This window comes from Schistocerca serialis, chromosome 1, assembly GCF_023864345.2.
Source record: "Schistocerca serialis cubense isolate TAMUIC-IGC-003099 chromosome 1, iqSchSeri2.2, whole genome shotgun sequence".
Classification (NCBI taxonomy): Eukaryota; Metazoa; Arthropoda; class Insecta; order Orthoptera; family Acrididae; genus Schistocerca; species Schistocerca serialis.
Window position 1 is genome coordinate 1,280,509,085 of NC_064638.1, and position 13,919 is coordinate 1,280,523,003.

The following is a 13,919-nucleotide window of genomic DNA, read 5'->3' on the forward strand; positions in this document are numbered from 1 at the left end:
TTATTCTCAAATACTTGATGGATATAATCTGGTTAATTTGTAAGTCACGACACGCTACTCAAGACATGTAAACAGTTTCTAACTTTAATACTTGACTTCTTGTGTTGAACCTTTAATTTCAGATTATAGTTCTTAATTACCTGATAATAACAGTATTTAATTTTTTTCAAATTCGATCATTATTAGAAATATTGAAAATCAAACTTCTGTTCCTCCTGGAAGCCATTGCACTGGCGACCTGGAACTTGGACTAGGTTATTCTCGGCCATTTAGTTCCGCAGGGTGTCCGAGGAGGAATGGTGAATACTCACGGATATGACAGGAACGATCATTCGAAGCAAAACATTCTAGTAAACATGGGCTCTAAAGTGCATTCCTCAAGAGCTATGATCATTTCTTCATCTTCGGCACTATGAAACAAATCTTCCCCACTGCAGGCTCTTTCCTTCCATGTTTTGAGAGGTGGCAGTATAGAGCAAAACAAGAAAATATGTCCAACAAACACTTGCTCTGAAGTGCAAAGCTTAAGAGACATGAGCAGTTGTTCATCTTCGACACTGTGGACCACATCTCTTCTACTGAACAAGTGTTCACAGCTCTTAAGGTATGCATTTAAGAGCCTCGGACATCCTATGTATACAGCAAGTAAAATAAAACTAGCCCGGAATACATTTTACGCGCTGTAAGATAGGCAACGCAGCTTATATCATACGCCCCGGGTGCGGGTGACATGTTGGATTGTCTCTTAGAGCACGTTGAATACGAGGGACTTTCAGTAAGTAATGAAATACTTTTTTCCCAATGCAGGTCAGTTTTATTCAGGATTTCAATACAGCATTATTATTCCCCATACTTTTGGCTACAAAATCCTATTTTTAAACATTATCTCCGTTTACTGCGACGGCCTTAAGCCCCCTTTAAGGGAGGGCCTGGATGTGCGCATGGTACGACTCCACTGGTCGATATCGGAGCCAACAACTTGTATCAGTGAGCTCCCCCATCATCCACGCCCTGCTTCCCGTGGAGTGCATTCTTCATTGGGTCAAACAGAAGTCAGAAGGTGCGAGATCCGGGCTGTAGAGTGGTGGGTGAGGAAGTACAGTCCAATGGAGCTTTGTGAACTCCTCTCGGGTGTGTAGACTTGCGTGGGTGATCCGCAGTCATGAAGAAGGGAACGATCGTCTGCAGTTTTGTGGCGACGAACACACTGTTGCGTGTGGCCGGCCGTCACGAGAGACATCTGACAGCTTGCGATGATGACAGACGCCTTGCCCAACGACTCACCTTGCTTTTATTCAGTGCCAGGTCTCCGTAAACATTCTGTAAGCGCCTATGAATATATGCAGTGCTCTGGTTCTCCGCCAAAAGAAACTCAGTGACAGGTTTCTGCTTGGAAGTCCCCTCCGCTACAGACGCCATTTTGAAAGCAACATATATTGCGGCCATCTATTGGAACTTTATGAAACTATATGAACTGAAGCGCTAATATTACACTTTTTTTTCCTTTATTGAATTTCGATTTCCCCCGTAGGGGGCGGACTGGCAGCAGCTTAGTACGCTGCTCTTCAGCCTACAGAATTTGTTAAAACATAAGAAGAAAAGAAACAATAAAAGCAGGCGATAAAACGGTGACTTAAATTGTAAAACGGCGTAAAATTGTGGAAAGTTAAAACATAAAACAAATGGGTGGACGATGCTACGAAAATACACAGGAAGCAGACAGGTAACACAGTAGACACACAATTAAAAAAACATGGTGACAGTCTGGTTTCTGTTTGCAAGAGATATAAAAATCACACCCAGCGACAGTATGATGTCCGTTCGCAAAACTTCGGAAAAAGACACACAAGACTGAACAATCACTGTAAACACTACACTAAGATGACGACACAAAGATGACACACCATAGCCAAGGGCAGATTGGGGAGGGGGGGGGGGGAGAGACCTGGACAAATTAGGGGAAGAGAAAAAGGGGGGAGGAGAAGAAAAAGTAATTGGGGGGAGGGGAAACCGACGGAGGGAGAGTACTCATAAGGGGGGGACGAAGGAGGGCGAGGGCTCATAAGGGGGGGGGGGGCAGGTCAGACGCGAGAGGGAATGGGGAAAGGCAGAGGAGGGAAACGCAAAAGGACGCGGGGGAGAGAAGGGAGGCAAAGAGAGGGTAGGCTAAGAAAAAACAGGATGGGAGGGGGGGAGAGGGAGCCCAGGAACAGGACAGAGGAAGGGAGGGGGACGTGAGGGTCAGTAATATTCCACGATGTCCGACAGCATTTACGTACTTTTTCCATAGAAACTGGACGAGAAAAGAATATTTTGCATTACGTACTGAACGCCCCTCGAATATTCCAAGCTAGTGTTATTTTGCCTTCCCTGAATAAGACACGAGTATAATATGTGTGTGCAGTACTCCTGCCGGCATGAAGTAATATGCTGCAGCTACTGGCGAGGCGTGGCAGGGCTGCGCTGAGTGGCGGCGCGCCTACCTTGCTGCTCGAGCAGCAGCGCCCAGGCCAGCCGGAAGCCCGTGGCCACGTGCTGCTGCCGGTGGCGCGACCCCTGGCGCCTCGCACCCTCCGCCACGCGCTGCAGCCGCGCAGTCTCCTCCCGCTGCGCCTGCAGCCGCTGCTCCAGCTCCTCCTGCGCGCAAAGAAGCCCCACACACAAGTGCTGTCATTAACGTTGCGTATTTTCTGCTTCCTTTGCTGTGACCTTCTGATGTGTACCGAAACTTCACCTGCAGAAACTGCAGGCAAAAAATATGCTATTACTTTTTTGCTTGAACAGCGATTTAGTCAATTATTACGAGAAAACTAATTGTCTATAGTAACGACCTGTGGCCCAAATAGACTCCTACAGTCGCATGCTGGACCGACCAGCCACACCACTTTAGTGTTGGAGACAGCCAGCACACAGGCAGAAGGAAAAATATGCCACATTCAGTCGGCGACAGTAGCTCATATAGAGAGGCAGTGAGGTGACACAGTCGTTTCGCTTGCTTCATAACTTAAAGTTTTCGGATGTTTAGCGACCAATGAGTTCCGATTACAATTAGCAGCTCAATGAAATCATTATGTCATCATTTTACGTATAAATTACTTAATTTAATCTCGTCTGATTTCCTATGTGCGAGTTACAGGAAACAAATGATATCCGGTGCAAATACTGGTTTGCTACACAACTTTTCAGCTGTATATTTACGTTGGCCGATTTTCTGTCAACATCGAAAGCGGCAATTCATACAAAACAGGTAATGTCTAATGCCGAGTACTAGCATGTAGCCATATACGGATGTAACAGAAGTAATGCTACTACCACTTTTTAGGTCTACAGTCGAGACAGTCTAAAATAAACGCGAAATCTAAAAAGGTCTTGTGCTTTGAAGTAAAATAAATGTTGCAGTGAAGTTGCAGAGATGGATTTATTTAACAGACGCAGGCTGTTTCAAAAAGAATCATCCTACTTCGCAAGACCGTATCTTTTAGCTGAATGAATATAGAAACATTAAAGATATTTTAATAAACGTATGGGACTAAAGAGTTCTTATCATCACCGAAAACTTTCGAGTTCCAAGGTTATATCTTTTACGTGTGTCCGCATCCGTACCTGATTCGTTAGTGCTGCTGACTGCATGGGGAGAACCCAGGTTTGATTCCCACTATTGCCAGAGATTTTTCCTCGGCAGTATGTCTGGAATGGGGTGCACACAACCATGTCATGCCAATTTAGGAGCTACTTGGCCGATAGTAGAGGCTTCAGGTCACGAAAACTGACAACGACCGGGACAGCAGTTTGCTGACCCCACGTCCTCCATACCACATCCAATGACGCCATTCGCACAGGATGACTTGGTGTTCGGTCGGTGCTGATTATCTTGCCAGAGCCTGTGAGCGGAGATTACGTTTATTTTTTACGTGTACCTTCGGAAACTTTTTACAATTAACTTTCACAAATATTCAATGTGCTCTCCACCAGTCGTACGACAGACATCCAGGCGATAAGATATCTCGTCCTGTAGTTTTGTGAGCGTGTATGGAGATGTGCTTTTATTGTTGTTGGTATGTGGCATGGCAATTCCCAAAGATGATGAAAGGCGAGACACACAGACGAATAGGGGAAGGAAGTGTTTGCAGAATACTGAAAGTGTTGGCGTTAAAAAACGTTTGTACCAGGTGGCTTCCCAGGATGTTGACAGTGGCTCACAAAGAAACACGAAAAACGGTATGCAGCGAACTTTTGGAACAGTACGAGAATGGTGGGGATGAATTTCTTAGAAGAATTGTGGCAGGTGATGAAATATGGCTCCATCATTTTTCACCAGAGACGAAGAGGCAATCGATGGAGTGGCATCATGCAAATTCACCCAAGAAAAAAATAATTCAAAACCACACCTTCTGCTGGAAAAGTTATGGCTACGGTGTTTTTCGATTCCGAAGGACTCTTGCTAGTGGACATCATTCCAAGTGGAACCACCATAAATTCTGATGCATATGTGACGACACTGAAGAAACTTCGAGCTCGACTGAGTCATGTTCGACCATATCGGCAAAAGCAGGATGTTTTGCTGTTGCACGACAATGCACGGCCACATGTCAGTGAAAAAACCAGGGAAGCGATCACAAAACTCGGATGGACAACACTGAAACACCCGGGTTACAGTCCTGGCCTGGCTCCATGTGACTATCATCTCTTTGTGAAACTGAAGGACTCTCTTCGTGGAACAAGGTTTGAAGATGATGACTCCCTTGTGCACGCTGCCAAACAGTGACTCCAACAGGTTGGTTCAGAATTTTACCGTGCGGGTATACAGGCGCTGGTTCCAAGATGGCGTAAGGGATATGATATGGATGGAAATTATGTGGAGAAATGAAAATATTGTTCCTAAAGGATGTACCTACACACTGTAAAACTTTCAAACATGTAGAATGAAAGATTGATTTTAAAAAAAGTGTGAATTTCTTTTGAAGTGACCCTCGTCCAACTGGCATGTAATTTGAATAGACACTATCTTTCAGACGTAGGAAGACGCGCCTACCACATTTCGTTTATGTCGCACAACTCCTTCGTAGTGATGTGATTTTTTTCCGTTGGTGCACTTTCAGGCTGCAAGTTAAAACTGACCCCTAGTTTGCATCATCATACATGTAGAACACATAGGCCTCTTAAGCCATAGAACTCAATACTTTATAGTGAGACGAAATCAACAGGTGTAACGGTGATCTCTGGAGTTTTATAGGGCTATTACTGTTTACAGCGTCGTAAACTCCACAGGCCTAATGAATACGATGCTGTTGTCTACGGGAAGTTGGCAGCGACAGCCGTCGTACCAAAATGCAGGAAGACAGGTGCATGATTATTTGTTCAAGACTCGCAGTTGACCCTGAACGTAAATAAATGTAACATAGTGCGCGAAATTAGGCAAAAAGGTCAATTACTGTTCAATTATGTTACTGGTGAAAACTCTCTGAAAACAGCAATAACCGTAAAATACCTACCAGTGAGCATCTGCGGCAACACAAAATGAAATGACCACAAAGAAATAATTGCAGGAAAATGAGATGTCAGGCTTAGATTCGTTATTGTAATCTTAAGAAATAATTCATACACGTACAAAGTGGCTTACAGAAACCTTGTTCAAATGATGGTTCAGTATTTTTCATCAGTCTGTCAACGTATCAAATAGGATTAGCAGAAAAGAGAAGACACAATGAAGAGTGGAACGTTTCATCATGGACCACTTGGTCTGCACGCAAGCGTTATGGAGACGCTGACTAAATTCCAGTGGCTGTTGCTACAAGACGGGCACTGTGTATCAAAGAGATGGTTACGTCAAAAGAGGCGTTGAGTAACATATTACTTTCTCCAACGTATTTCTTTCTATATAATGACGATAAGAATATCTGATAAATTACGTCCCATACGGGAGTTTAAAGACAGTTGTCCTTCCCATGTGACATTTCAAATGGAACAAAGAACAGGGAAATCAACATACACCGTAAGACAGCTTGCGGAATAAATATGTAGGTGCACGGTGTTGCGAAGTCAGATCAAACTTTTTTGGTCACTGCCAGAGACGAAGCACACAAAAATTTAAGTTCTTGAACATGGCTGGGTACACCAACTGTAGACCGGAATCCTAGTTAGGATATACCTATATTATAATCTACATCTACCTTTATACTCCGCAAGCCACCCAACGGTGTGTGGCGGAGGGCACTTTACGTGCCACTGTCATTACCTCCCTTTCCTGTTCCAGTGGCGTACGGTTCGTGGGAAAAACGACTGCCGGAAAGCCTCCGTGCGCGCTCGAATCTCTCTAATTTTACATTCGTGATCTCCTAGGGAGGTATAAGTAGGGGGAAGCAATATATTCGATACCTCATCCAGAAACGCACACTCTAGAAACCTAGACAGTAAGCTACACCGCGATGCAGAGCACCTCTCTTTCAGAGTCTGCCATTTGAGTTTGCTAAACATCTCCGTAACGCTATCACGCTTACCAAATAACCCTGTGACGAAACGCACCGCTCTTCTTTGGATCTTCTCTATCTCCTCCGTCAACCCGACCTGGTACGGATCCCACACTGATGAGCAATACTCAAGTGTATGTCCAACGAGTGTTTTGTAAGCCACCTCCTTTGTTGATGGACTACATTTTCTAAGGACTCTCCCAATGAATCTCAACCTGGTACCCGCCTTACCAACAATTAATTTTATATGATCATTCCACTTCCCACGCACACTGCCAGATATTTTACTGAAGTAACTGCTACCAGTGTTTGTTCCGCTATCATATAATCATACAATAAAGGATCCTTCTTTCTATGTTTTCGCAATACATTACATTTGTCAATGTTAAGGGTCAGTTGCCACTCCCTGCACCAAGTGCCTATCCGCTGCAGATCTTCCTCCATTTTGCTGCTATTTTCTAATGCTGCAACTTCTCTGTATACTACAGCATCATCCGCGAAAAACCGCATGGAACTTCCGACATTATCTACTAGGTCATTTATATATATTGTGAAAAGCAATGGTCCCATAACACTCTCCTGTGGCACGCCAGAGGTTACTTTAAAGTCTGTAGACGTCTCTCCATTGGGAACAACATGGTGTGTTCTGTTTGCTAAAAACTCTTCAATCCAGCCACACAACTGGTCTGATATTTCGTAGGCTCTTACTTTGTTCATCAGGCGAGAGTGCGGAACTGTATCGAACGCCTTCATTTGGAACCTTCCGTTCCTCTAGAGACTTGCGGTACACGGCTGTTAGAAGGGGGCAAGTTCTTTCGCGTACACTGTGTAGAATCGAATTGGTATCCCGTCAGATGCAGTGGACTTTCCTCTGTTGAGTGATTTCAGTTGCTTTTCTGTTCCTTGGACACTTATGTACATAAGCTCAGTACGGGCTTTTGTTAAAGTTTCGAGAACATACCTTCTCCGAAGAGTCAAGCAGTACATTGCTCCCTCCTACGTATATCTCGCGAAGAGACCATGAGGATAAAATCAGAGAGATTTGAGCCCACACAGAAGCATACCGACAATCCTCCTTTCCGCGAACAATACGAGACTGGAATAGAAGGGAGAACCGATAGAGGTACTCACATTATCCTCACGAAGATACAAAAATTATTGGATTGTGTAGTCACAGTTTGGGGTTGCACTACATGATAACTGTGCTAATGTGATTGTTTTAGTTATAAAAGTCTAGCAGCATCTTTGCGTCACCTTGCGGCGCTGCAGCTGCACGTTCTCCTGGCGCAACCTCTTGCTGTCCTCGGCCGCCTGCTGTTGGGCCAGCAGCGCCTCCTGCAGCTGTTCGTCGCGCTGCCGCAGCTGCTCCCTCAGCGACGCCTGTCCCAGCCGCAGCCTTTTCTCCTCCTGCCAACACAAACACCTGATGTCAGCAATAAACAGCTGCAGCCACTCGCTGACCTCACCACCTGCTGCCGTGTCAGCAGTGTCTCCCACAGTTATTCGTCATCCTGTCGCAGCCGCTCCCTCAGCGAAGCCTGGCTCAGTTACAGCCACTTCTCCTGTAAACAGAAACACCTTACATCAGCAACAAATAGCTGCAGCTTCTGGTTGTTCTCGGCTTCCTGTTGCTGGATCAGCAGGGCCTCGTACAGCTGTTCGTCATGCTGCCTCAATTGCTCCCTCAGACACGTCTGCCCTAGATGCAACCTCTTCCTGTCAACAGAAACATCTCACATCATGAACAAACAGTCAGACACAGTCAGCAGTATAGGTACTGGTATTAGCTGCGATGGTATAAGCTGTGTGCATTGGGGTTCAAAGTGCTGTTGTTGTACTGTTTGTGTATGTTGTTCCTGCAACCTGTGGATAGAAGTAGCCTGAGGTCTTCTCTGTGCTACTCAAACACAGTTGCCCCTCATCTGTGCCTTCACCTCCGTGTCCTGTTGCACAAAGGATACACCCAACACTGCCTACAGTATGTACATTAACATCAACAGGAACGTGTAAAACCACCAATGTCGCCACCAGCTTCCCAAACCGAAATAAACAAGGTAAATGACGATAAGACTTCTTTCATTACAATTTTCAATCCCCACCAACTACACATTTTGACTAACTTCGCGAAAGAAATATTATATCATTATTTGCACAAACAGAAAAGCCACATATATTTCACGAATAGGGAAACTCAACGTCAATGAAGCAAGGTGGTTGATACACATCTCACCAATGTTGCGCAATACTATAATGAAACCCTACAACAGCTTACGAGTGTTAAGGAAGAAATCTCGTGCGTCCCCCTCTCGCAGGTGCTCACTAAAAAGTGCTTTTACAAGTGGTGCCATCTTCACCAGCTCTTACAATGAATGTCTCCTTAAGCCATTCAGCGGCTGGTACCTCCTTCCACGTCATCTTATATTAACTGCGACTCTGAAACGGTAATTTAATCTTTCCAGATGGTAACAGACCGATACTCTTCACCTGAAAGTCACGAATTTATCAAACAGGTGTTATATTAGATAAGGCTGTAATTCGTTGGCTCAGTTTTTGGCGAACTCCGGGATTTTTTTAAAGGAAGTAAGGTCACCCAGACCATTGAGTTACCCACATCTGAGCCTGCTGCCGACTCACTGGCAATTTCGCTCAGGCATTCCACCGGCCCATTCACAAAGACTTATTGTGTCTATCAAAATCCCCACCCAACATGAGTGGTCCACTTTCTCCGCTCCTGCATCCATCCTCACATCACCTTTGGGCGTATTCATGGCACCAGAAGTTAAATTTGTCCCTAAAGATGTGTTTCGTTCTGTTACACAGTTCATCTCATTGGACCAGTTTTCCCTCTCAGGGAATCGCTGCAGGTCTCTTTACAAAGATTTTGGTCCTCCGTAACCCCTATCTGTTAATCCGATGGTATTTTCTGTCTTGTTAATTACATTGAGTCCACTGTAAAATTGCTAATACAAATGACAAACAAGAATTAGAATGCAAGAAATTTTGTTTGTAAATGTATTCCTTTTATTGCACTTCTGAGTAATATTAACGTACTGACTGCACGTAAGGTAATTTTGTCGTCAATGTTATGAAGTACTATGCCAACGAGGTCGTAATCATCGTCTACGTTCTGCAAAGTAAAGACGTTCAGGCGAAACGTCGACCTAAAGAAGGGTGTCGTCGCGGACAGTAATGGAGACGAATTAGTGCAGAGCAGCGAAATGAAAAATGAGACATCGCGTTTGTGGAAATTAATTATTCAAGGACAGTGAAAGAGTGTCAAGAGAGAAGAGATGTCGATGTGAAGACGAAAGAAGGAGTGGAATTAATTTTCTGATGAAGCTTCTCAAGAAAGCAGAGAACAAAAATCATGTAATGGGAAGTGGTTGCTACGTCGTCTTTGAAGAATTTAGATTGGTCGTTTGGACTCCGATTGAAAACTTATGAGCAGGACAGATGAACGAAGAGTGTAACGGCGAGTGCACTCATTAGTAAAATTATATTTGCTAGCGAAGTGGAAGATGCAAGTGGACTGTGTCATGAAGACGAACTGTGGCAAATGAACAGAGCGTGTTTACGAATGAACTAATGTTACATGGACTTTTGTACACGATGGACAATTTAGAAGTGCTTTTAATATTTGTGAAGGCATAGTAAATGATTCGCGGACTGTGAAATTTTGAAATGAAAGTGTACTTCGCCTATCAAATATAACATCTCTGCGAGTGCTCACTGTTGAAAGGCAACAGCTTTGCTTTTACAAAATACCATGTCGAAACCAATTCCAGATAATCACTCGTGTTCTACGAAACGTTTAAAGTACTTTGAGCTATTTACTGCAGTGGAATCTTCGCTATATTAACTTTCAGTGGGTTTATTAATTTTGGAGGCCGATTGAGGAAGCAAATCTCATTTACAGATAAGATAACACAGATCAGTCACGACAGCGGCCCAGAGATACATCATCCAGCTTCCTGCTATCAGCGACTATCTTCAGCCGATGGTAGGCAAATCTCAGACAGCAGGCAGAACCGCAACAAAAATTTATTTACGACGGCTTCTAACGGTGCATTCTTGTGTGTCCGCCCACTTCATACATCGTAGCGCCTACTGCATCGGCATCCCACTTCACGTCCAACGAACACGGGATGCCTGCATCCACAGGGCGTATATTCACCAGGAAAACCTACGTCGTCTGTGTTGTCAACACACAAATGTTTACCGGCGACCGCAACACAGCACAACACTAGGTCTCCACCAACGGCCCCAGAGACCGCTACCCGTTCGCTGAGCCCGCAGAACAGCTTCACCAGAGGTAACAGCTAGCCCAGGAACTACTCTAATACGCCAGGCACGTGAAAGCAAATAGTTCTGGCAGATACATCTGCCAAACGAGCTTTATAGGGCGGTGCACTGCCGGCGAAGGGCAGTTAGACCCACCGCTTGGAAGTATACAGCGTTGTCACCCCGGCAGCCACGGCCAGACGCCTCTTCTACCTGTCTGATCTCTTGCAGATGGACTTGGTACAGTAGACAAACATCTTGACATTGTAGAATTGTTTTATTGTGATCTCTCCCCATGAAGAGACGGGTCTTTTCCATTATTATTGGTTATTGCACATCTGTGACGATCCGCAGTTGGGATCGAGTATGTTGATCGTTTGGAGACTGTATTTTTGTTTCGGTTTGGTGAGTCCAATAAACTGTTTTCGGACTTGTGTTTTTCGCATTTCTTTTCCGCTAGCGCAGATATTTCACACTCAACACTAAATTAGATTACAGAAGTAAATTAATTATACAGTAAGACATCCTTTTCCAATACGAAATTAAATAATAAAAATTATGTGAAACTTACACGCAAGTTAATGGTAGACATTTCAACTTCTTCATCTTAGTAAACCACATAAACACTGTAATTTCTCCCGCAGTCCAGTGCTTCGCATTTTCTGTATATCCACAAACAATTGCATTCTTGCATAACCAAACAATGGAACTCCAGGATGGCACGTTTTTGTTGAGGCTATCTGCGACCAGCATCTCCGCTATATGGTAAGTACATTCTTGCTTATTGTGACATAATTTTGAAGATTAACAGTGCTTTCTTTACATTGTAGTCTTATATTAGAGAGAAGTCGCAAAACTAGTGTTTCGTGATTCCATCTTGAAGTAAATCCGGACACTGATCCGTAATTTAATATATACTCACAAATATGTGTATTTGCGTATCAAAACAAACACAGACTACACTCACAAGTTGTGATAAATACGGAAACTTTGAAGATATGCAGAATGAAATATCTCATGTCCAAGAGGATAAAGTTAGCAAGGCGATCTGCTTCGAAAATTGTTTACAAAAATGTCATACCTCACCTACTTTCATAAATTGACTGAAACGGAGGAAACTGAAGGCCTGCATGAGGTACCTCAACGAATTACTTCGAATTAGCATTGAACTTTTGTTAGCCTTTCGCTTGTAGCGTCCAGCACTGCAACGGGGCAGCATATGAAATGCAGATAATATTTAATTAACAGAATGATCATCACAAAAACCGTAGCTTCTTGTCGATCATATTATTATCACAGTTCAGTGAGAAGGCGCAATTACAAGTCTTGTAACAGCGTCAGTTCCTGTAACCTAAGTAGCAAGCACAGAATTCATCTTTAACAACACTGTGCTTCAGTAATGGTTCAGTAGCCGCAGACGTAATTAACAGAATGGCTATGACTGCATGTTCGGTTTTCCCTGATACTTCCAGGAGCGGAGACCTCCCAGTTGTGAGACCCACGGGTGTTGAAGCGACACACCGTGAACAGATGTCCGGCCCGGTAGCTGAGTGGTCAGCGTGACAGACTGTCAATACTAACGGCCCGGGTTCGATTCCCGGCTGGGTCGGAAATTTTCTCCGCTCAGGGACTGGGTGTTGTGTTGTCCTAATCATCATTTCATCCCCATCGACACGCAGGTCGCCGAAGTGGCGTCAAATCGAAAGACCTGCACCAGGCGAACGGTCTACCCGACGGGAGGCCGTAGCCACACGACATTTCCATTTATACCGTGAACAGATGAGCTCGTATGCTACAGACCATGGTGAACCCTGGAGCTGGCAACTCAAAAGCCGACCACTCTTCTCATTCTAGGCGTCTGCCCGGAAGACCATCCAGTAGAGGCTCCAGCATGAATTTCAGTAACTCATTCCTGCTCTAACAGAACTTCATCCATTCAGTCGCTGATCCTAGCCAGTTATGTTAAAGGTTTAAGTGAATCTCAATGTATTGCGATGCCTACCGTATCAGTGCGATGCCTGCCTTCAACAAGACAGTCATATCTTTTTCCACTACATACAGATAATTCGACCATATGGCACATACTTAGTATTTTTCTATCGCTATCTGCTGGATCACAGGACTTTCTGCAGCCAACCATAATCGGAAAACTGTGCCTACAACTCGTTCTACTGAGAGCACCAGCCACTGTTGTGTACCAGGACACCCTGATGAGCAATTAAATCCTGCTGTATACCCGAGGTGCGACTTCTTTTTATTATTGGGCTTACCCCGTACTTCCTGCAGAAGAACATTAAGACTACTGCCCACCGTGAAACTGAAGGTCCCCTTGTGACGGAGAGGGCACGTGACGCGGTAAGAAAAGTATACGAGTGGACCGCAGACGTGAGGGAATCACTCTAGCGATGGTATGGACCGTAAATGGCCTAATCCACTGACATAAGCTACTTTGACAGAGGACAAATTGTTACGGCGGCAAGCCTGAGAATGAGCATCTTAGAAACGGCCTAGCCGCCAGGCTGTTAGCTTGCCACTGGCGTGAGCATCTATGGTAAGTATCTGGAGGACGGTGACCACGAATACGCGACAAACTGTTGGACTTCCACGTCTCATTAGAAACTTGGAGATCGGTGTTTTGTCCTTGGTGCAGGATAGGTGGTGATCTGTGGCATATCTAAGAAAGGCTACAATTCTGGTGAAGATGCAAGTGTTTCAAAGCACACCGTTCAGTGCTCATTGTGGAACATGGGGATCCGTAGCAGGCACCTCTAGGCGTTTCCAAGCTGATCCAACGACTTCTTCAATAACTTTTGCAGTGTGCTCGAAATCATCTCGAGTCAGTCGTGAAACAATGCAATACTATCGCCTGGCCGGATGAATTACATTTCTTGTTACATCAGGTCGATGGTCTTGTCCGGCTTTCCCCTATGTTACTTATCGAAGACAGAATGACAGTTGTGGACTGCGTGAACATTATTGTGGAATATCTGCATCCCTTCAGGCGTGGTGCCTTCCATGACAGCGAAGTCTGTCTGTGTCACAAAACCATAATCGTGATACAATGGTGAGGTGCATGATAGTGAATTGACATTGTCTTGGCCACCACATCCACCTGACCTCAAGGCATGGAACGCGTAGGACGCTATCGGACGCCAGCTTCTATGGAGAGGT

General features: G+C 44.6%; 1 protein-coding gene across 2 annotated transcripts in view; it reads right to left on the bottom strand.

The window, feature by feature from the left end:
- The window catches only part of LOC126419619 (EF-hand calcium-binding domain-containing protein 4A-like), a 759,654-nt gene that overhangs the window by 12,864 nt on the left and 732,871 nt on the right, over positions 1-13,919 (bottom strand). For both annotated transcript variants that reach the window (XM_050086810.1, XM_050086818.1), the window contains 2 exons: positions 7,722-7,874; positions 2,484-2,637 (listed from right to left, as the gene is read on the bottom strand). In XM_050086810.1, the coding sequence (XP_049942767.1) occupies positions 2,484-2,637; positions 7,722-7,874 (307 nt within the window). The remainder of the gene's footprint in view (positions 1-2,483; positions 2,638-7,721; positions 7,875-13,919) is intronic.